At 38.5% G+C, this 22606-nt stretch overlaps 1 protein-coding gene and 1 non-coding gene across 2 annotated transcripts in view; one reads left to right on the top strand and one right to left on the bottom strand.

Moving 5' to 3' along the window:
- The first annotated feature begins 957 nt into the window (after nucleotides 1-957).
- Nucleotides 958-1088, top strand: LOC122151225. The gene has a single exon (XR_006164040.1). It is a non-coding gene; the product is annotated as a small nucleolar RNA SNORA24 (small nucleolar RNA).
- A 3665-nt stretch (nucleotides 1089-4753) lies between these two features.
- Nucleotides 4754-22606, bottom strand: part of PRSS12 (serine protease 12) — a 192822-nt gene continuing 174969 nt past the window's right edge. Inside the window, exons 12-13 of the mRNA XM_007952377.1 lie at nucleotides 7970-8250; nucleotides 4754-5061 (exon numbers count right to left, since the gene is read on the bottom strand). Of these exons, the coding sequence (XP_007950568.1) occupies nucleotides 4754-5061; nucleotides 7970-8250 (589 nt within the window). The remainder of the gene's footprint in view (nucleotides 5062-7969; nucleotides 8251-22606) is intronic.

Here is a 22606-nt window from a genome sequence, read left to right on the forward strand (position 1 = left end):
GTAGTGCCTAAGGCACTTAACTGCTAACCGGAAGGCTGGCTGTTCAAACCCACCAGACACAACTTGGAAGGAAGATCGGGCAATCTACTTCCGTAGTGATACTGCCTTGGAAACCCAAGGAGGGGTCGCTATGAGTTGGGTCCGTCTCCACGGCACATAACACCACCACCACAACATCACTACGGAAGAAAATTGCCCAACCTTCCTTCAGAGGAGTGGCTAGTGAGTTTGACCGCCAATCTCCTGGTTATCAGTCAAATGCCGTAGACACTACGCCACCAGAGTACTTAGAAATCGAGGGAAGGGTTGTGGCGAGGGAAGAAGCAGAGAAGAGGGCGAGGCCAGCAAAAACAAATGGCCCACGGAAGAGGTGGGACCAGGGCAGGACCCAGGCGGAGAGGAGGCCAAAACCGTGTGGCCCGCCCCTCACCGCGCTTCCCCCGGAAAAGCGTCATCAACGCTATAAAATAGCGTGAGCAGAACCATTGGGTCTTTTACATTGGGGAAGCGCTGGCGTGAGTTTTGAGGCTGGGTTGTGGGTTGCTGTGCTTCTTATGCGCTGTAATATTAATTAGGTCAGAGGTTTTGGGCATAATTAAAATGGAGACCATCCCAGACTACTGTAGTAGTAGGCCGAGATCGGTTTTGACATTCTGGTTCGCTAGCTTGGGCTTACTTAGAAGTTCATCTGGTCGCGCAGCGGCCACGTGCAGCTCTGCGTATGGCGCTCTAGGCTGACGCTGGTGAGCCAAGGGCCCTCGGATAAAAAAGTTAAATGTCCCGGGCGACTGGGGTGAAGAAAACGAGTTCTGCTGTCGGTGACATGTGGACATCTTGAGTCTATCCTCCGTCTCTATTAAATAATTACACAGCCCCCCAAGATCTGCCACATTTTCTTCCGGAGGGTAAGTAATCCCTTTGGGGTTGTGCTTGCTGATCACTTACGGGGTTGTGAATGACCATGTATCTTTGGGACCTGTCAGTTGTGGCAGTCTCCCTTCCTAGCCATGGAAGAGTATATTCTTGTTTATTGGCAAAGCTGTCACCATTTAATTGGTATCAGATTCTGACTTGCACAAGTAACATTCTTAAGTTAAAAAGCTAGGGGGTGCCGGGTTATTGAGCAGACGTCTGACTGCTAAAATGTTTCTAGGATGCTGAACTAACTCTAGAAGGAAGAGAGAAAACAGCAAGGTATTTGTCCTTTTTGTTACTTAAGCGTCAATCTGAAACCTTAGCAATGAAGAATTGGAATGTTGAAGTTGGCCTTACCCTCTGGTGTTCTGTAATTATAAAAAATAAATGGCTAATTGATGGGAAGTAACTGAATTAGGTGTGAAGAATCAGAGTAAAATAGTTAGATCTGAGTTTTATATGATGGTTTTTTGTTCTCTCGCAGATTTTCAAGAAATCCTAAGTGATGAAAGTGAAGTCTTTTTCAGCATCTTGCCAGTGGATCACCTAATTTGATTTTAAATCTTAACAAGTGGAGGATGTTACAGAAAGAGATCAGGGAGTACTTTAAGTAGGCTTACATATAATTTTTAAGGAGCTCTGGTAGCACAGTGCTTAAGGCATTAAGGTCACTAACTGAAAGTGGTAGCTTGCACTCACAAATTGAGGCGGTCTGCTCCCATAAAGATTTACAGCCTTGGAAACCCTTGGGGTAATTCTGCTCTGCCCCATAGGGTTGCTATGAGCTGGAAGGCACTTAATGGCAGTAGGGTTTTGAATTTAAAGCAGAAAATAAAAATTGCTTCTTTGTTAAGATTGAATAAAAATGTCTGATTAATTTGGCTAACCAAAGTTCTTTACATAATTAGTTGAAGATAAAATTTAAAAATATAGTGAACAGACTACCTCCTGTTCCTGGTAAGATCACATGTGGAAGTGATATGAATTAGGATATTTTATAGCGTTTTGAAAAACCAACTAGGTGGACTCGCAAAGGAAAGGATAGAGGCTCTCATGTACTTTGTACCACAGAAAATTTTGAGATGATTATACAAGGTAAAAAGTTCCTTACAAGAAAAAAAAGATGGTGGGGACCAGATTTGCTGGTCCAATGGAGCCTGGTGGAACCACTGAGACTATGGCCCCTAGCTGCCCTTCAGGTCTGGAATTGAACCCACACCTGTGGTTTCCAGCCAAACAAAGTACAGGCATGTGAGTTAAACATTTACCTCAGGTAGACACACGTCCTGGAGAGAACAATCATCGGAGAAGGGAAAGCTGCTTATGCACAGGGAGACAGTTCAGGGCAGGAGAGTATGGAGGGATGGACACTGGGAAGTGGTAACTATGGGGAGGAAGTGGGAGGGGAGCTGTTGTACTGTGGTAAACTGGTCAGTGACATGAGACAAAGTATATGTGAACTGCTGTATAGAAAGTGAATTTGTTCTGTAAATCTTCACCCAAATCACAATAAATAATAAAAAAATAAAAAGTTCCTTACACAAACTTGCTTTGAATACATGTACATTTACATTTTTAAAAAGTCACACTAAAAATTAGCTATACTAAAAGTTTGTATGGGAGCTTTGGTAGTGTAGTGCCTAAGGCACTTGACTGCTACACAGAAGGCTGCTGATTCAAATCCACCACCCACTCCTCGGAAGGAAGATGGGGCAATCTACTTCCATAGTGATACTGCCTCAGAAACCCAAGGAGGGGTTCCTATGAGTTGGGTCTGACTCCGTGGCATATAACAGGCATGTTTAGGGAACCATGTTATTAAGGGTTCAGCAGACTTCATTTCTGTTTCCTTGAAACACCATGGCCACTTGTAGCTGCTCTTACCAGGCAGTAGCTTTAACTAATAAAAAGCACCTTTAGATTAGCACCAGTTTACATTGAAGGGGGCACTATTAATGAAGAAACCAGGTGATTTAATTAAGTATTTACAAACATTCTTAATCCTAAAATTAACACTGGGTTTGAGGAAGTATATTAGCCATCATTATCCTGATAGGAATGGCTACTAGGATACATACCCATAGTGTTGTCAGTAATAGACTATATATTTGCTGCTTCTGAGATTATGTGCAAAATTGTTACCCGTTCCCTTTCCCCTTTTGGGAGAGAGCCAGGAGGGAAGACAATGCTTTAGGAGGGAAACTAACAAAAAGGAAAAGTCCCATTTGAAGAATTGAAGTCAACACCTCATAGGAACAATAGCTATTCTGGAGTTTGGAGCCAAAGCTTTTCAACAGCTGTTTCTCCTTGGCCTGTTTTCTCCATTTATTAATTGGTGTTAATAATTGCCTCCTCTAAGTGTATAGGCTACTTAGTGCGGTACCTGCCACGTGACTGCTGTTACTTATTTAAACAAAGTTTTTAAATCATGTTCCAGTACATAGAGGGGAGAAAAACAATAGTATGACTGTCTTGGAAAACATAAGTGAATTACCAGATAGGTGCAGTAGATGGCGTTCCTCCATCATTGTCCAAGAAACTTGATGCTAAGGTAGAATTAGGTTAACTAAAATTGGAGGTGGTGATCTGAAAAGTATAATTTGTACTCTCCCTATCAAAGAAACTGGAGTTATAATAGTATGCTAAAATCAGTGGTGATTTTATGCTGTTGTCAACAGAATTTTCTTTTGGAAAAGTTTGGGCAGGACATAAAACTTCTCTTGTCCTGCCCAATCACAATTATGTTAGGGTAGTTAGTTAGGTTTTGTTGCAAATTGGATTTTCAAAGAAACTGACCTGAAAATATTTTAGGATGGGATATTGGAAACTTGACAGGTAGACTCAGAATGCTGAAAAATGTGATTAAGGAATTTTTACATCTAAACTGCTTAAGCATTCTTTTTTATGTTAGAAACTCATCTAAATTTTACTAGTAGATTATATGAAAATACAATGTATTTTTCTCTTAAGGTTTCTATAGTGCTTGGTGCATACATGGATACTTGCATATATCAGATCACTTCATTTGGGAATGTATTGTGATAGGTAAATGGCCTTGTGGCTCAGTGGTCCATTCTTGTTGTTGTTTTGCCGTCGAGTCGCCCCCGACTCATAGCGACCCCTCCTTGGGTTTCCAAGGCAGTATCACTACGGAAGTAGGATTGCCCAACCTTCCTTCCAAGGAGTGGCTGGTGGGTTTGAACCGCCAGCCTTCTGGTTAGCAGTCAAGTGCCTTAGGCACTATGCTACCAGAGCTCCTTGGTCCATTCTAGTATATGAATTTATAATGGAATTTCTTTATACTTTTGGCCCTTGGTTTACTCAGTTGTTACCATATGAAGATTTATTTCTTGGAGCCTTTTGGACCAAAAAGATTGGATCTTAAAAACATTACATAAATTGAAAATGCCATTCTTATTTTGAGCACAGTAAAGGATTTTATCATGACTCTTAATCTATAACATACTGATTGAATTGTACAAAGTTAGCAGTCCCAGACAAGTGTGAAAACAACCTTAATGCAAAATCAAAATACACTTAATATCCCTGGAGAATGAAGCAAGAATTCATCTGCCTAGTGAAATTAATTTGAATAGGCAACTGCTAATTGAGGATAGTATTACACTGAGGTATCTGTAACCAGTAATGTTCACAACTTCTCAAAAGCAGCAAGGGATATACAAGTATGAAATGTGTCTACAATTTATATTACAAATAAAGCAGAAACATGGATCTTAGTCCCCATTAGCTGTCATCTGTGGCTCAGCACTAATCAGGGAGTTCCAGAAATTTTCCGTCATAGTCTTTAAATAGTTTTTCTTCAGATTTCCATGAACAATTACAGTTTGGTGACACTCTTTATCCAAGGTACAAAGGCTGAGACTTTGGTATAAACACCTGGAGAATCCTTGATTCCACAGCCATAACCCCAGGAAGTGACTCCAAAAACAACCCAGCTCTCTCCAGGCTGTTCACACATAAGTGGTCCTCCACTGTCTCCCTGGCAGCTGTCCACCCGTTTGTGTTCATGGAGGTTTCCAGCACACAGCATCCTCCCTGTAAACCGACCCTTATAACGTTCTTCACAAAACCTCTTGGGAAGCAGTGGGATGGGTGCTTGTTGCAGCGTTCTTGAATAGGCTCGTCCTACTCAGACCAAATATCTGAATTAGTCAATGACATTCCAGCCAATAATTCTAAAGAAATCAACATTTAGCAATTATAATGAACATTTTAAGTTTGGGTGGAATCCCTATTGTAGCATCATTTTAGTTTGAAATGAGTGATAATTATGACAGTGTCATTGACTGCCCTTTTGAATGTTGACACTTAACACTACCCATCACTAATCTGTTTCTCAGTACTGGGTTTTCATTGCATCATGAGTAACATCAGCATTTATAGGAGCACTGGTGGTGGTGGTGTGGTTAAAGCATTCAGTTGCTAATGAAAAAGGTCAGTGGTTTGAACCCACCAACTGCTTCGTGGTAGAAAGATGTGGCAGTCTGCTTCTGTAACGATTTACAGTCTTTGAAAACATATGGGGCAGTTCTCTGTCCTATAGGGTTGCTATGTGCCAGAATCAAATTGATGGCAGTAGGTTTGGTTTTTTTTGTTTGTTTGTTTGGTTTGTTTTTTGAACATTTATGGACTTGGTTATAGAGTAAAAAGAAAAAAAAAAACTCACTGCCAATGAGTTCATGGCAACTCCCATTGGGTTTCCAAGGCTATAAATATGGAAGCAGGCTGCCTCATCCTTCTACCACAGCTATAGAGAAAGTTAAACCTAAATAGAGCACATTTGTTAGTATTTGAACTTTTTTAAAAAGCTGTGAATGGATTAATGCTAGTTTTGTCTTCCGTGATATCCTTTTCTTGGTTATGGAGTCCACCATTCTCTGAACCTGTTTACTCAACTGGAATAACTAATCCACAATGAAATTTACTGTTAAATTTACTTCCTTGATCACTTCAATTAATTCAGTTTTGGTGTCTAAAGATAAATGAAATCATCCTGTAAGAAGAAATCGTAATTATCAACTCAAAATCATTTGGAAAAAAAGACGGACCAGATTTGCTGGTCTGATAGAACCTGATGGAACCACTGAGAATATGGCCTCTAGCTACCCTTCAGGTCTGGAATTGAACCCACTCCTGTGGCTTCCAGCCAAACGAAAGACAGGCATATGAGGTGAACATTTATACTCGGTAGATACACTCCTTTGAGAACAATCATGGGAGAATAGAAGGACTGTATGCACAGGGAGACAGTTCATGGGGCAGAAGTGCAAGGAGGGATGGACACAGGGAAGAGGTAACTGGGGAGGAAGTGGGAGGAGAGCTGTTGCAATTGTAGTCAATGTCATGAGACAAAGTGTATGTGAACTGCTGTATGGAAAGTGAATTTGCTCTGTTAACTTTCACCCAAATCATAATTTAATAAAAATAATCTTAATTGTCCCAGTATATTTTATCCTTCTCAGAGACTTGATTTGCCTCATGAGTCAGCATAACAGAGGGAGAAAAAAAAACAACACTCCTGTCTAATCTTACTCATAGTAGATTGCCCAGTCTTCCTTACAAGGAGTGGCTGGTGGGTTTGAACCTACAGCCTTCTGGTTAGCAGTCAAATGCCTTAGGCACTACCACATCAGAGCTCCATGAATTAGCATAGTAGACTAAAAAGTCATTTACTGAACTCAATTTTATCATTATGATATCCAATAAATGTTTCCTTCTTGGAATTTTGTATGTGTGGTTTACCTCAGGTTTGGTCCCAATGCTTTTTTAATATCCTAAATCTGCTATTAAAAAAAAAAACAAAACAAAAACTCACTGCCATCGAGTCGATACCAACTCATAGAGATCCCTCCTACTGGTATGAAAATTAAGTCTTAAATCCAGATTTAGTGTAACATGGAATAAAATAAACATCTACTGAATGAAACCTTATTGACACTATTATCTGTAGAAATATACTAATTCAACACTCTTCAAGAGTATAATTATTAGTGTAATTTTTTTTTTTTAATGGAAAGCCATCAACCTATCATTTCTCTATTCAATAGTAATTTGTCACCTATTGCAGGTGAGACCTCAGGTCTACTGTTTGGAGGACCATCTTGACCAAGTACTAAGTGATGTACATTGATCTAAAGCTATAGTGAGACAATACAGAAAGCTTTGTTCACCTGAGAGGAACATAAACTAATGCTTCAGCTATGCTCCTGCTAAGAAGCATTGGTGGCTCAAACAGTTAAGCGCTCAGTTGCCAACAAAAAGTTTGGTAATTTGAATTCACCCTATAGCTCCCCGGGAGAGAGAGCTCTGGAGTACCGTCATCAAGATGAAACTCTATGAGGCAGTTCTGCTCTGTCTCATGTGGTCACTATGAGTCAAAATCGGCTTAAGGGCACCTAACAACAACATGCTTTTGCTTGTTCAGAGTGCAGAGGAGGTGAGAGTGGTTAGGGGGATCTGGGAGAAATTTGAGTGGGCTGGATCTGCACTTCAACGTCAGTAGTTGTGCTTTGTCTTCTATATTTAGGAGTCTTCCGTAAGATTTAGTTTGATAAAAGGCTCCATTGCAAAGAAACAAACCATCAAGTACCAATAGCGGTTCTGAAGCTGTTTGCTGTACTGGCTACATCAAAATCATCTGGAAAAGCTTTTTAAAATACAGGCTGCCAGGCCCAAATCATGGAGTGAAGTCTTCAAATGTCTTCACTTATCCCCTCCCTATTTGGGGGAATTAAAAGTTTCAGGAGGATTCTCTATTCCTTAAGCCCCACCAGGAAAAAAATGATCAAGTATTCCACCTTTGTATAAAGACAATTGAATTCTTTGAATTTGTGGTAAAGGTCTGACTGGAACCAACAAATACCCTCCAGAATGTGAATCCAAACTATATGCATACATTTCACAATTGGCAGTATTTCCAAACGTCACTAAGTCTGAACCCATTTAAAACTTTGCCACCCTTTACACACTCAAATGAGCAGTAATCTCAAGAAGGTGCCTGGACTTCCTTATTCTTTTGAATTATTTACATTACCTGTGTCTCCCCATCCTGTTATGTAACAGTTGGGAGCTGTTTTCTGTGGTCTTTCTCTCTTGAGTGGTAAACAAGCTGGCAAAACGTGGCTACTGAATCTGGCACATTGTTCTTCTGGTCCTTGTAATCTAACCAAAGCAATGTCATAGTCACTGCTGTCTGGTCGATACTCGCGGTGAATCACAATCTGTTGAACTCCAATTTCTTCTTCAAACTCCTCTGGCACCAGAGTATGATAATCCCCAACTCGAACAGCATAGTTCCTAGTGCTATTACCATACCTGAGGGGCAGAGAGAGCTAATGAAGGGCTTGTTTCAAACACTGAAAATGAAAATTGGTGACTGTCAGCAAGAAACGTTACTACAGGTGCTGTAAGTCTTTGTACGAGTCATTAGTTTCCCCTTCGTACATTGAGCCTTTCCATTTCTCTGATCCAATGCTCCTGTGCCTCTACTTGAAAACATACTGTCATTATCTCTTTTCACTATTTAATCCAATTACCTTCTTCTCTTATTCTCTCATTCTTTAGAAGCAAACATGGGGATGAGTGGTAAATAAAGGAGAATCATTAGCTTGTCACTTCCCTGCCAAAAGAAAAATGATCAAGAGGGATAGATTGTATAGGGAAAGCTTACTGTCCTATATTTGCTGTCTTTATTTCTCTTATCATTTCCAAGACTGTTAATTCATTGTGGAGCTCCTAGGACAGAAACCATCTATCTTATATCCATCACAGTACTTAGGACAATCCACTTCACTCCTAGTAGGTGCACTCAACTTCTCCCATTTCCTGTGAACCAAATGCAAAGCAAAACTATACTTATAACCCAACCTGTATTCATTATATTTCCTCATCTCTTAAATCTTTGTTCAAATGTCACTTCAATGGGGCTTACTTTGATACCACCATATTTAATTGCCACCCACCCTTTAATGCCCTCTTAGCCCCAGAACTCCCAATACCCCTTACACGTTTCCTTTGGTATTAACATTTACCACTTTCTGACAAACTACCTAGTTTACTACTTTTTATGTGTATTGTTCCCTGACTCCTCCTGCTTGAATGAATGGCATTCAAGGGGAAAGGACCTTTGTTCTGTTCACTGATGTATCTTAATCACCTAGAATAGCAACTGCCCTAAATTAGGAATGCAACATATATTTGTTGAATTGTGAATGTATGAATGTATGATTTTAATGTTAATACCTAGTTCCATGAGCAGCTAGTTAATAAAAATTCAAACACAGTGTTTACTAGATTGATAGTTGTCAGGCTACTTTTCAACCAACATACCTTGATTCCAATACATCCACCTTAGCAGAGTTACTCCATTTCAGTAATATTGACATTTGGGGCCAAATAATTCTCTGTTGGAGGAACTGTCCTGTGTGTTGTAAGAAACTAGCCTCAATTCAGGAGATGGCAGTAGCACCCACCACCCCAAAAATGTCTCCAGATACTGCAGAATGTCCCCTGGGAGCAAAATTACTGATTCCCAGTTGAGAACTGGCCTAGCATACGTGACCCACCTCCTGGTTACTTCATCTTTCTCAGTGAAGATCGTAGCACCTTGCTTACTGTCTTCTCTACCACTACTTACAACATCCTTAATGATGTAATCTCCAACATCTTTCCCCTTTAGTTCTCTGACTTCCTCATCTACAATGAGTGTATTCTCCACCTCGTTGCAACCACCCAAGCTGACAGACCTAGACCTTGTTTTCACCAGATACACTTCTGAAAACTTGATTTCATGCATCTCATATTTTGCCTGTTACTTCCTGTCTTTGCAGCTCCACATTTCTTCAGTTCTACCAGACTGCAACTCTTGGACTCCGCTAGTTTTTCATTTCAGTTTCATTCTGATCATGACTTCCTTTCTTACCTGGTTTGGATTCTACCTTTGATTACTATGATTACTCTTTTGCAAAATTTCCCATTCCCTCTTTTCTTTTACCCACCAAAACTCCGACCTTGGTTTCATCACCTCTCCATTTACTTTGTGTTCACATCTGACTACAGTAGGAGAAAAGCATACTTCTAATGACTCATCTAAGGAGCCCTGGTAGCACATTGGTTAAGTACTCAACAGCTAACTAAAATGTCAGAGGTTCAACGCCACTAGCAGCTCCATTGGAGAAAGATGTAGCAATCTGTTTCCATAGAGATTACAGTCTAGCAGACCCTATGGGACTGGTCTGCTCTGCACTATAGGGTCACAGTGAGTTGGAATCGATTCAGCAGCAATGGGAATGACTCATTTTATCCTAACATTTTGACCAAAATTTGAGAGTCTTTCACTATATGCAAGATCTATATTGGAATATGAGTTTAGAAAAGTGACTACTGAGAAACTTAGATTTTGCTGGTGACTGTCTATTTAAAATATAGCCTCCCATTTGCTCCTTCAAAATTCCTGGCGGTTGTGAGATAACTAAACATTGTGATAGCTCTAAGTGGAGCTCTGACCCTCTCCCATAAATAAAGTAATTTTCTAAACTGTGTCAGCTCAAAAAACTATACCATGCGCCAAAGATGATTTGGCTTACACAGCTGCCTACTATACATCTACAACACTAATAATTCCTGATTAATCCTTGAGACTCTACACTTTCAATCTTAATCATCATATATCTTTAAAGCTCAGAAAGTTTTTATATATTGTGCCTAGAGACTGACCTCTTAGGAGATCCACGTCAAAATTTAAGGAAATTTTAGGATTATTTCACATCCTGAAAATGTAAAAAGTAATAGTAATGGAGAATTATCAGGTATTTAAATAATTCTCAGTTTCACTTTCTGTATACTAACATTACCAGTTTAAGAATACAATAAGCCTTATTAATAGTATATAAAAGTATTTAAAATAACACCCCAAGGGATTTAAACACCTTTCTAACAAGAATAATTGTCAATAATTGCAATGTAGTAAATCCACCAGCCACTCCTTGGAAGGAAGACTGGGCAGTCTACTTCTGTAGTGATACTGCCTCAGAAACTCAAGGAGGGGTCGCTATGAGTCGGGTCCAACTCAATGGCAAATAACAACAACAACAAAAAATTACCTGGCATGGCTTTTCTAGCCATAAGTCTTTGTAAACCCAGTGGTAGAATTTGCCGTGAGCAATTGAGGAGCTCCTGATTGTAAATGTTATCTACCTAGGATATTTCTGTTGGCTGTGGCAAAAAGCAATGTTCTGGGAAGTTTGCTCTCTCTCTCAGGTGTTTAGAATTCTGATGTTATGATTGGTTAGTTTGGCCACTCTGCCAGGCTCAAAAGGAGGTCTCCTATAGACAGAACTCTGACTGCTGGCTGAGAAGGACATGCTGCTGAGAGAAACGCGATCCCAAGGGAAACGCACTCCTGAGAGAAATGTGCTCCTGAGAGACACATGCTCCTGAGAGATGCGCTGCTGGGAAAGAGATGCAAGAGACATGCATTGCTGAGAGAGACACTGAGGGACATGCACTGCTTGGAGAGAGACTGTGAGAGACTGTTGGCTGAGAGATAGCAGGCTGGGAGAGAGACTGAGCATTTTTCCTGAACTTGAATTGTAGCCTGGTGTTTCCCTAATAAACCTCATGATCTGTGAGTTCTGTGTGGCCACTGCAGTGATTATTGAACCCAGCAGAAAGGTAGTGAGTGCTACAGGAGGAACGGTTGGTGTCAGGGTTGGTGAAAGGGCTGGAGGGAGGCAGCATGTCTGGCCTCACAGAACTAGGCCTTGGGCTACTGATGGTGATTCTGTCTTCCTCTTGTGTGGTTAGAGGAGGTCAGAAGATGTGGCCTCCTTGCCTCTTTAGCAATAATACATCATTAAAAATGCTCTTGAAGTGTTTCAGAAACCTTTGGGATGAAATTTGAGAAACTGTGTAGAGCTCCAATCGGAGCCACTAGTCACATGTGACTATTAAGCATTTGAAATGCAGTTAGTCTGAATTGAGTTGTGGTAAAAGTTTAAAATATATATAGGATTTCAAGTACTAAAATGTATGACAAAAAGTATATTAAACATTAAGTGACTCAACAGATAATTAATAAAATATTTTTGTTTTTAAGTGCTGTCAAATCATCTCCAACTCATAGCAAGCAACCAAAGAATGAAACACTAACTGGTAGTATGCCATCTTCACAATCCTTACTATACCTGAGCCTATCATTGCAGCCCTGTTGCAAAATAAAATATTAGATATTACAAATAGTTGTTTTTATACTGATTACATTTTGAGATATTTTAGATATACTTTGTTAAAAAACACAGAAGGAAGATGGGGCAATCTACTTCCATAAAGATTTACCACCTCAGAAACCCAATAGGGGTTGCTATGAGTCAGACTAAACTTGATGGCAGTGAGTTTGGCTTTTGGTTAAATAAAATATATTACTAAAATTATTTTCTTTAGCTTTCTTAAAGTTATATATGTGGCCCATATTTGTGGCTCACACTATATTTCTAGCACTAGTCTAGACAAATAATTTTGGATACATTCTTGTTAGTTGCCATCAAGTGAGTTTCAACTAATAGTGACCCTACGTACAACAGAACAAAACATTGACCACTCCTGTGTTTGAGCCTATTCTTTCAGCCAGTTTGTCGATCTATCTCATTGAAGATCCTTCTCTTTTTCACTGAACTATCTGATGTTCTTCTCCAGAGACTGGTCCCTCCTGATAATGTGTCCAAAGTAAGTGAGACAAAGTCTCACCATCCTCACTTCTAAAGAGCATTCTGCCTGTACTTTTGAGACCGATTTGTCCATTCCTCTGGCAGACCATGGTATTTTCAATATTCTTTGCCAACACCATAATTCAAAGGCATCCATTCTTCTTCAGTCTTCCTTATTCATTGTCTAGTTTTTGTGTGCATATGAAGCAACTGAAAATACCATGGCTTAGTCCAGGAGCACCTTAGTATTCAAAGTGACATTTTTTATTTTAATGCTTTAAAGAAATCTTTTCCAGCAGATTTTCCCAAGGCAAAACATTGTTTGATTCCTTGACTGCTGCTTCCATGGGTGTTATGTATCCAAGTAAAATGAAACTCTTGACAACTTCAGTATTTTCTCCATTTATCATGATGATGTGTATTGGTCCAGTTGTGAGGATTTTTTGCTTGGTTTATGTTGAGGTATAATCTATACTGGAGACTGTAATCTTTGATCTTCAACAGTAAGTGCTTCAAGTCCTCTTTGATTTCAGCAAGCAAGCAAGGTCATATCATCTGCCTATTGCAGGTTGTTAATGAATCTTCCTCCGATCCCAATGTTGTTTTCTTATTCATGTAGTCCAGCTTCTCGGGTCATGTGCTCAGCATACCAATTGAGAGGATACAACCCTAATGCACATCCTTCCTGATTTTAAACCATTCAATATCCATTTGTTCTGTTTGAATGACTGCCTCTTGGTCTCTGTACAGGTTCCACATGAGCACAATTAAGTGTTCTGGAATTCTCATTCTTTGCAATGTTATCCATAATTTGCTATGATTCACACAATTGAATGACTTGGTACAGTCAATAAAACACAGGTAAACATCTTTATAGTATGCTCTGCTTTCAGCCAAGATCCATCTGGCATCAGCAATGATATCCCTTCTGAATTCACATCCTCTTCTGAATACAGCTTGAATTTCTGGCAGTTCCCTGTCCATGTAATGCTGCAACTTTTTTCAAGTTGTCTTCAGCACAACTTTACTTGTGTGTAATATTAATGATATTGTTAAAAAATTTCCACATTCTATTGGAGCACTGTTCTTTGGAATGAGCCCAAATATGGATCTCTTCCAGTTGGTTGGCAAGGTATCTAGCTGTCTTCCAAATTTCTTGGCATACACAAGTGAGTGCTTCAAGCATTGCATCTGTTTGTTGAAACATCTCAATTGGTATTTCATCAATTCCTGGAGCCTTGTATTTGGCCAATACTTTCAGGGCAGATTGGACTTCTTCCTTCTATACAATTGGCTCTTGATCATAGGTTTCCCTTTGAAATTGTTGAACATCGTCCAGTTCTTTTTGGTACAGTGACTCTGTGTATTCCTTCAATCTTCTTTTGATGCTTCCTGTATCATTCAATATTTTGCCCATAGAAACCTTCAGTATTCCAACTTGAGGCTTAAATTTTTCCTTCAGTTCTTACAGCTTAAGAAATGCTGAGCATATTCTTCCCTTTTGGTCTTCTAACTCCAGGTCTTTGCATATTTCATCATAATACTTTATTATGTCCTCTCAAGCTGCCCTTTGGAATCTTCTGTTCAGCTCTTTTACTTCACTATTTCTTCCATTCACTTTAGCTACTCTACATTCAAAAGCAAGTTTCAGAGTCTCTTCTGGCATCCATTTGGTCTTTTTTTCTTTCCTGCTTTTTAATGAACTTTTCTTTTTTTTCCTTCATGGGTGGTGTCCTTGATGTCAGTCCACAACTTGTCAAGTCTCTGGTTGTTTGTGTTTAATGCATCAAATCTATTCTTGAGATGCTTTCTAAATTCAGATGGTATATACTTAAGGTCAGATTTTGGCTCTTTATAGGCTTAGTTTTCTTCAGCTTCAACTTGAACTTGCACATATGCAATTGATGGTCTGTTTCATAGTCAGCCCTGGTCTTGTTCTTACTGATGATATAGATAGAGCTTCTCCATCATCTCTTTCTACAGGTGTAGTCAAATAGAATTGTATGCATTCTGTTTGCTTGAGGCCCACGTGTATAGTAGCCATTAATGTTTTTGAAAAAGGTATTTACAATGAGTAGGTTATTGGTCTTACAAAGTTCTACCATATGTTCTCTGGTGCCATTTCTGTCACCAAGGCTGTCTTTTCCATCTACTGATCCATCTTTGTTTCTACTGTTCTTGTTTCAATCACCAGTAAATATCAATGTATCTTGATTGCATGTTTAATCAAATTCAGATTGTAGAAATTGGTAAAAATCTTCAGTTTCTTCATCTTTGGCATTACTGGTTTGTGTATAAATTTGAATTATCTGCATACACTAGACATCCTATTTTATTATATTTCATTAATTTGTTGCTATGTGCCACCAAGTCAGACCCAACTCATAGCAACCCCTCCTTGGGTTTCTGAGACAGTATCACTACAGAAGTAGATTGCCCAACCTTCCTTCCGAGGAGTGGCTGGTGGGTTTGAACTGCCAGCCTTCTGGTTAGCAATCAAATGCCTTAGGCACTATGCTACCAGAGCTCCTATTCCCTTATATTGCTTGTGACTTATCTTTCAAGTGTCATTTTTTATATCTTTTAAGATAATTATATTATTATTCAACCTATTAAAGATTCATTGCAATAATATTTTTCATTCTGTGAAGGAGTTGTGACATTTAACTAAAATAATCTTTGCATCTAAACTGACTATATAAATCTATTCTACATTATCTCTTAAAAACTGAGTCTTACAGCCAGAAAAAAAGAAACATGACCTTCCTACACCAAGGAAATTCATTTATTAAAAAATGGCAATATTAATCTCTTGGTTAATCTTGCCTTAATGTGCCATTTTGTGCCTGGACTATTGCAATAATCTGCTAAATAACCTCTCTGCTTCAAGTTTTAACTTCTTTAATCCATCCTTCACATTGCAACCAGAGTGGCGATTCTATCTGCTAGTAAAACTATTTGGGAGCTCTGGTAATGTAGTGCCTAAGGCACTTGACTGCTAACCAGAAGGCTGGAGGTTCAAACCCACCAGCCACTCCTCGGAAGGAAGATGGGACAATCTACTTCCATAGTGATACTGCCTCAGAAACCCAAGGAGGGGTCGCTATGAATCAGGTCTGACTTGACGGCACATAACAACAACAACAACATACTTTCAAAGTTTTCCTGATTTAAGGAAATGGATCAGCTCAACTTGATCCATGATTCCCACACTCCTGTAACTTAGATTATTTTTAGAATAGATTTAATGCTTGGAATTTGGAGAGCATGAGACTGGGTTGATTTGCCAACCAAATATTTGTCTTCTAGTGTCACCTCTCCCAGTGCATGTGATTATATCGTTCAGCAATAACACTGGCTGAAGTTATCAATGTGCCAACTTTAAAAGCATTTATATATGATTCTAGGCTTTCAAGTGATCCTCTTTTTCAACATATTTTAAGGCCTTTGTAGTTGAGCATTTGTTATTTTGCTAGATTTTATGATACTCAACAATGCTTCTAAAATAAACATTTCAGGTTTGAGCTGACACATCATTCATTTGTTTGCTTTGCTGAAATGCCTTCAACTCCCCCTCAAAAACTGGCAGAAATTCCCAGACAAGCTTGAGCAAGAGAGGATCTAAGACATAGCAGTTCAGTAAATTCCAATATCTCCAATTCTCTGAGACCTAGAGTCAAAATAAACAATAAAAAAAAAATTATTAGAATTAAAAATGTAACAATTAACAATTCAAGTTGTGGGATTATATTCTTTATTGTGTATTCTCTCCATGGATTCATCTCTAAAGAAAAAAAAAATTTACATCAGCCTGTGCACATCTGCTACTACTAAACTCTGTTTTTCTCTGCTGTCTGGATGGAATTCAAAAAGTGGTTGACAGAAGTTCAGCTTGTGGAAATGGTTCCAGTTGCATAGGGAAAAGTGCCCCTGTCTACAGATACTTCCATTATGCCTTTCATATATGTAGTGTATGCTCAGAAAATGGTTTTTGCATGACTGATGACATTATGTATATCACCAAAGACCATGTTCTTAAAGATTCTGCTTGACCATGTACTAGGTCATGATGGAACATATGTTAGACACCTGATACACTGTGTTCTTAAACATTTTCATTACCTTGTGGCTCATCTTTCTAATTACAAAGATATAAAAATTTCCAACTTTCAGAGCAACAATCTCTTAATAATTTCCAGCTGCTGTGGTGTTTCTAGGCAAAAAGTTAAAAAGATAAAATCAAGTAAAGATATATTCTTAGGAGAAATCAAGTTTGGAGTAAAATTACAGAAATAAGAGAGGCCTTGCTTTACATATATGTTTTCCTCCAAAACTTGTGCTTGTTTTCAGCATAAGAAATTAAAAGGAATTAGTTTACTACTCAGTAATTTTTGGGTCAATTATATTGCTGCACTACTATAAACAGAAAGTCATTTCATGCATGGTACTTGGAGTTGTGACTTAGAATAGAAAATAACAAAAGCAAGCAATTTATAGTGTGTAAAAATCACAGAACTACAAAAAGCTTAGCTAATCCAAGTTTCTTCTTCAATCTGCCAACAGGATATTGCATTCCAAAATCTGTATTGCATTAACTCGAGGAAAAAATGTGGAACATAAAAGCTACAAGGCCTTTAAATAGTGATTCACCAACTACCTCAGGTACTCTTGCTATTTATGTTGGACAGCTCACAATATATGAAAGTTATAGGGCACACAGGCAGATAAGAAATAGATTGCTAGAACTCTGCAGACTTCCAGTAAAGTATCTGAATCATGTAAAGAGACTATTAAAATGAGTGGAACTGAGGTTAGAAGAGCTGAGTAATTGCATTCTGATCTCATCCTCCCCAGGCCATTATTCCTAGATTCTTCTGACATGAGGATTATATAAAATTGTGACTAAGAGGGCAAAACAAATAAACATAAAAATTCTCATCCCATACAATAAAATAGCCTTGATGGTAATAATAATGAAATGGCAACTCAAGAGCCCTGGTCCATATCATCACTGCAAGAACTAGGCAACAACAGAGGCCCAGTGAATAAGAAAACTTTGTATATACAAAAGTCAAGTAGTCAACAAAACAGAAGAAATACAAATAGAAAAAGAAAGCAGAAGAGCTCATTTCAAAATATGAAATCCAGGTCCCCTATTAGTAGGCAGGATACCTTAAATTAGACTAAAATATCTTTTCCTCTCCCAAGAAATCTAAAAGGACTACAGTCTCTGCAATTCAACAGGAAATCTCTTGTAATCACAAAATCTCTTTTGTGATTAAAAAAGATTCCTTTAAATAATAGAACCCTGGGTGGTGCAAATGGTATGTGTTGGACTACTAAATGTTATCCATTTGAATCTTCTCAGTGGCACCATGAAAGAAAAGACTGGAGATTTGCTTCCATAAATACTACAGCTAATAAAACCCTATGGATCTCAGTTGTACTCTGTTAACACATGGGTCGCCATGAGTTGGAATCGATTTGAGAGCAACAGGTTTATTTGTTTTTGTTTCATTTCAAATGAAAGTCCCTGATCCCAGAAAAACAAAATGTGAACCTTATTCTAATCACTGGTTACTGGCCCTATGCCTTTTAATAAATTCATTGTATTACAGATGTGAGCTGTAAGCTCCTTAAACATTTTGAAATAAGAAGTCTACAAAATCTGATAAAAGTTATAGACCAAGTCAGATGGATACACATTGACAAAGTGAATTCCCTCCTACTTACCTTAAAAGAGCTCTAATGGCAAAGTGGTTAAAGCATTCAGCTGAGAACCAATCAGCCACTCTGAGGGAAAAAGTTGAGGCCATCTGCTTCTATAAAGATTGACAGGCTTGGAAACCCTATGGGGCAGTTCTACTTTCTCCTATAGGGTTGCTATGAGTTGGAATTGACTCAATGACAATGAGTTTTTGGGTTGTTTTCTTTCTTGGTTTTACATTAAAGGAATCTTCAGCATACCAAAATGCCACTCTTCAATTAACTGTCTTTATCTTATACTGTGCAGATAATGAGAAGAAATTCAGAATGACAGATGGAAGGAGTTACCTATTGATCTAGGATTAAAATACCACCATCTTCTAAAGGAGCCTACATTCTTAAATATAATCACTATCTGGCAAATAAGGAGCTCCGGTAGCATTGTGCCTAAGGCACTTGACTGCTAACCAGAAGGCTGGCGGTTCAAACTCACCAGCCACTCCTCGGAAGGAAGGTTGGGCAATCCTACTTCTGTAGTGATACTGCCTCAGAAACCCAAGGAGGAGTCTACAGGCCGACTCTGATGGCACATAACAACAACAACATCTGGCAAATAAGCCCCTATATTCATCATGCAACAATCACTTAGGGGTATTAACTATGTGTCAAGTGAGGTACTAAATACTTAGTTTGTAAACACAAATAAGACCATTACTGACTTTAAGCAATAATCTGGAAGGAGCAGGCTATAGGAGGAATAAGAACATGTAAACAAACAAATCCATGCATGTACCTAAAAATTATAAACACCCCTTTCCAGGGAAACCAAAAGTCATGCCAAAGCTTTCAACCACAAGTACATTTTTTGTGTGTAATTTCCTTACTTTAGGTCTTCAACACCTAAGACTGTAACTTTTAGCAGAGACTTGAAAGACAAGGAGTTTTGAACAAGAGGAAGATAATCTAAATTTACCAACTGAATCATTTTTCCTAAAGCCTAAACCCCAAAACAGGCTTTCACATGTTCTCTATAGTTTGTTACTTTATTCTTCTCTGCGAGTCACTGAAAAAAAAAAACAAACCCTGAATTCTTTACTTTTGCTAATAATAGCCTTTGATTACTCCCTCTCTTTGAACCCCAACATAATAATAATTGACATTTATTTTTAATACAGTTTATAAAATACTTTTACATATTTTGCAGATTATTTGTTCCTCTTGGCTACATGGTAAAATATTATTACCTTCATTTTACAGAGGAGAGAGAATCAGAGAGGTTGAGTCAAATAATTAACAGTTGGAGGAGCTACAACTGTAACCCTTATCTTGATGGCCAGATTCAAGTCTCCTTCTGCTACACTATACCAAGTTCTGTTGATTTCTGACAACTTCTGTTACGTTCTCTTCCTTTCTTTTTATATCTTTTATTTAAAATATTACACTAGATATAATATAACTGGTCTCCCTGTAGTTCCTTTCTTTACAGAAGTACATTGTCCTATCTTCCTTCAGCAGAAGGGTTTGAATCGCTGACCTTCTGATTAGCAGCCAAATACCTTATCCATTACACCACCAGAACTCCTTAGTTCCTGTCCTAGTTAGTCTTAATCATTTGGTAACACAGACAAATTGGAATCACTCCAGATAAAGGCACATATACATAGATTTTTCATGTAATTTTGGCTCATTCTCAGACCTATAGAATAAGAACCCCCTCATATCTATCTAGTACATCTCCAAATGATTTGTTGATCTCCTCAAACTCCTCTTTGATCATATTTCAAGCCTTTAAAACCTTCCATCATTTACCATTGCCTAGTGAATGAAGTAGAAAGTCATTACCCTGGTGTTACATATCTCTCCAGCTTCTCTCCTCTAACTACACCACACAAACCCCAGATCCAAACCCCAACTAATGGCAACCGCACGTACAAAATAAAATGCAACCCAGTCCTGTGCCATCCTCACGATTGGTTGCAAATTTGACTGTTGTGATTATTGGGGTTTTCATTAGCTGATTTTTGGGAAGTAGATTGCCAGGCCTTTCTTCCTACTCCCTCTTAGTTTGGAAAGTCCACTGAAATCTGTTTAGCATCATAGCAACACACAAGCCTCTACTGGGTGTTGACTATATATAAGGTGCACTGGCCAGGAAACCTCCCACTTGGAAAACAAGAATTCTACTACAGTGAACCACCACTGCCCCTTCAGTTAATACTTTCCATCCTTCAAATATGCCTTCTACCTTCTCACCACTGTATCTACCAATGTACGAATCTCTCTCTGCTTGAAGATTCTGTAAGAGAGCTCATTTTTCCTCCAATATAGCCTATTCCATCTTTGAACTGTCCTCAAACCAAAAACCAAACTCACTGCCATAGAGTTGATTCTGATTCATAGTGACATCCATAGAGTTGCCAAGGCTGTAAATCTATACAGAAGCAGACTGCCTCATCTTTCTTCCATGGAGCAGCCGGTAGGTTCAAACCAACAACCTTTTGGTTAGCACCCAAATGCTTTAACCACTGCACCACTAGAGCTCCTTTGAATTGTCCTAGTACTAAAAGTACTAAGGGGCTCTGGTGACGTAGTGGGTAAGGCATGTAATTGCTAACTAGAAGGTTGTTGTTTAAACCCACCAGCTGTTCCACAGAAGTAAGAGAAGGCAATCTACTTCTGTAAAGATTTACAGCCTTGGAAATGGGGATTGCTATGAACCAGAATCAATTCGATGGTAGTGGGTTTGGTTTGGGTTTTTAGTACTAAAGAAATAAAAAATTAACAAACAACATCAACAACAACAAAATATTCTTTCTTGTGTTAAAACACAATTATCTTATTTCCTACTTTAATTTGGTATTTAGTCAACAAGCAACAAATCTAATGAGACTCCATACAACTATTAAGTATTTTTAAAAGAGCTCACTGTGTGACCCCATAAATAATTCTCTTCAAGCCTAAACATCCCCAGTTTCTTCAAAATAGTTGGGAGATGTCTTCCTTTCTGCTGCCCTGCTTGGTGCGCCATGTCTCTGTCTCACATGTGGCACCCAGAGATAAGCACATTTTTCTCTGTTTGGTCAAAACAGTGCTCTTATTCCCGACAATGGCTTGAGAAGAGTAAGATGGAGAAGAGTAAGGCTCTTTGCTGCTTTGGATACTATTCTTCTGTCAGTACAGCCCCAGACTGAATTAATTTTGTGGCACCAAATTACACTGCTGACACAAGGTTACAGGACACTAAAGTCTTTTTCACATGCATTAAAGTCATGTTTCCTGGAACTAAAGTCAGCATTTTATATTGTCCTTATTCCATACTGTTGTAATTACGCTTTCAAGATCTTTTGCCATCACCATCCTGTCTTCCAACATGTGAGTTTTCCCTCCCAGACTCTTGGCATCCAAAAATATAATTAACTTTCCATCAGTGTCCTTTTTCAGTTTTGTGATTAACATGTTAAATAGGATAAGGATAAAGGTCATGGCTACACCACTGTATTTTTCCCTGTAATCATTCTTCAAATGTCTAGACCATATTCTGTTATATCCACTAAGCAAGTAAATCTTAATCTTTAATGTACCTAAGAATAACCTGAGATGCTAGATAAAAATACAAACTCCTGGGTTCCAGCTTCAGTAGATCTGGGGTGGGGGCCCAAGAATCTGAATTTTTAATAAGGTAAATGAATCTAATATTGTGGTCAATGGACCATGCTTTGAAAAGGGTGCCCTAAACTTTTCTTGATCACACCAAAAATGTTTCCCTCCTGTGGGGTCCTACAGCTACATTGTAAACTATGACAGCAAGGATCCTATCTGTCTTGTCCTCCACTGTATCTCTAGTCCATTGCATAATGCCTGGGAGTACTGGGGACTCAATAATTACTTGCTAAGTAATATAATATAATGAATATAACTTTTATTGTCTGTGCCATTGATGTAACACATGATTATATTAAACCCACTGGTAAATAGGTGGACTATCAGACTCAGTTGTTACCCACAGATGGCAATGACTATATAAAATACAGTTGTATCCTCTGCAGCACCTTGAACATGAAGTTTATTACATAAATATTATTGAAATAGATAAGTAGAACAGAATACAGAACCTAGAAACAAGAATATATGAGAATTTGACATGATAGAATTGGCATGTATCAGTGGGTAAATGGAATATTTAATAAAAAGTACTCCAAAAACTAGCTGTCCATACAGAAAAGTATAAAATTAGGCTCCTCAACATACTATACACAAAAATA

This window comes from Orycteropus afer, unplaced genomic scaffold (assembly GCF_000298275.1).
Source record: "Orycteropus afer afer isolate SDZICR_OR568_19922 unplaced genomic scaffold, OryAfe1.0 scaffold00332, whole genome shotgun sequence".
NCBI lineage: Eukaryota > Metazoa > Chordata > Mammalia > Tubulidentata > Orycteropodidae > Orycteropus > Orycteropus afer.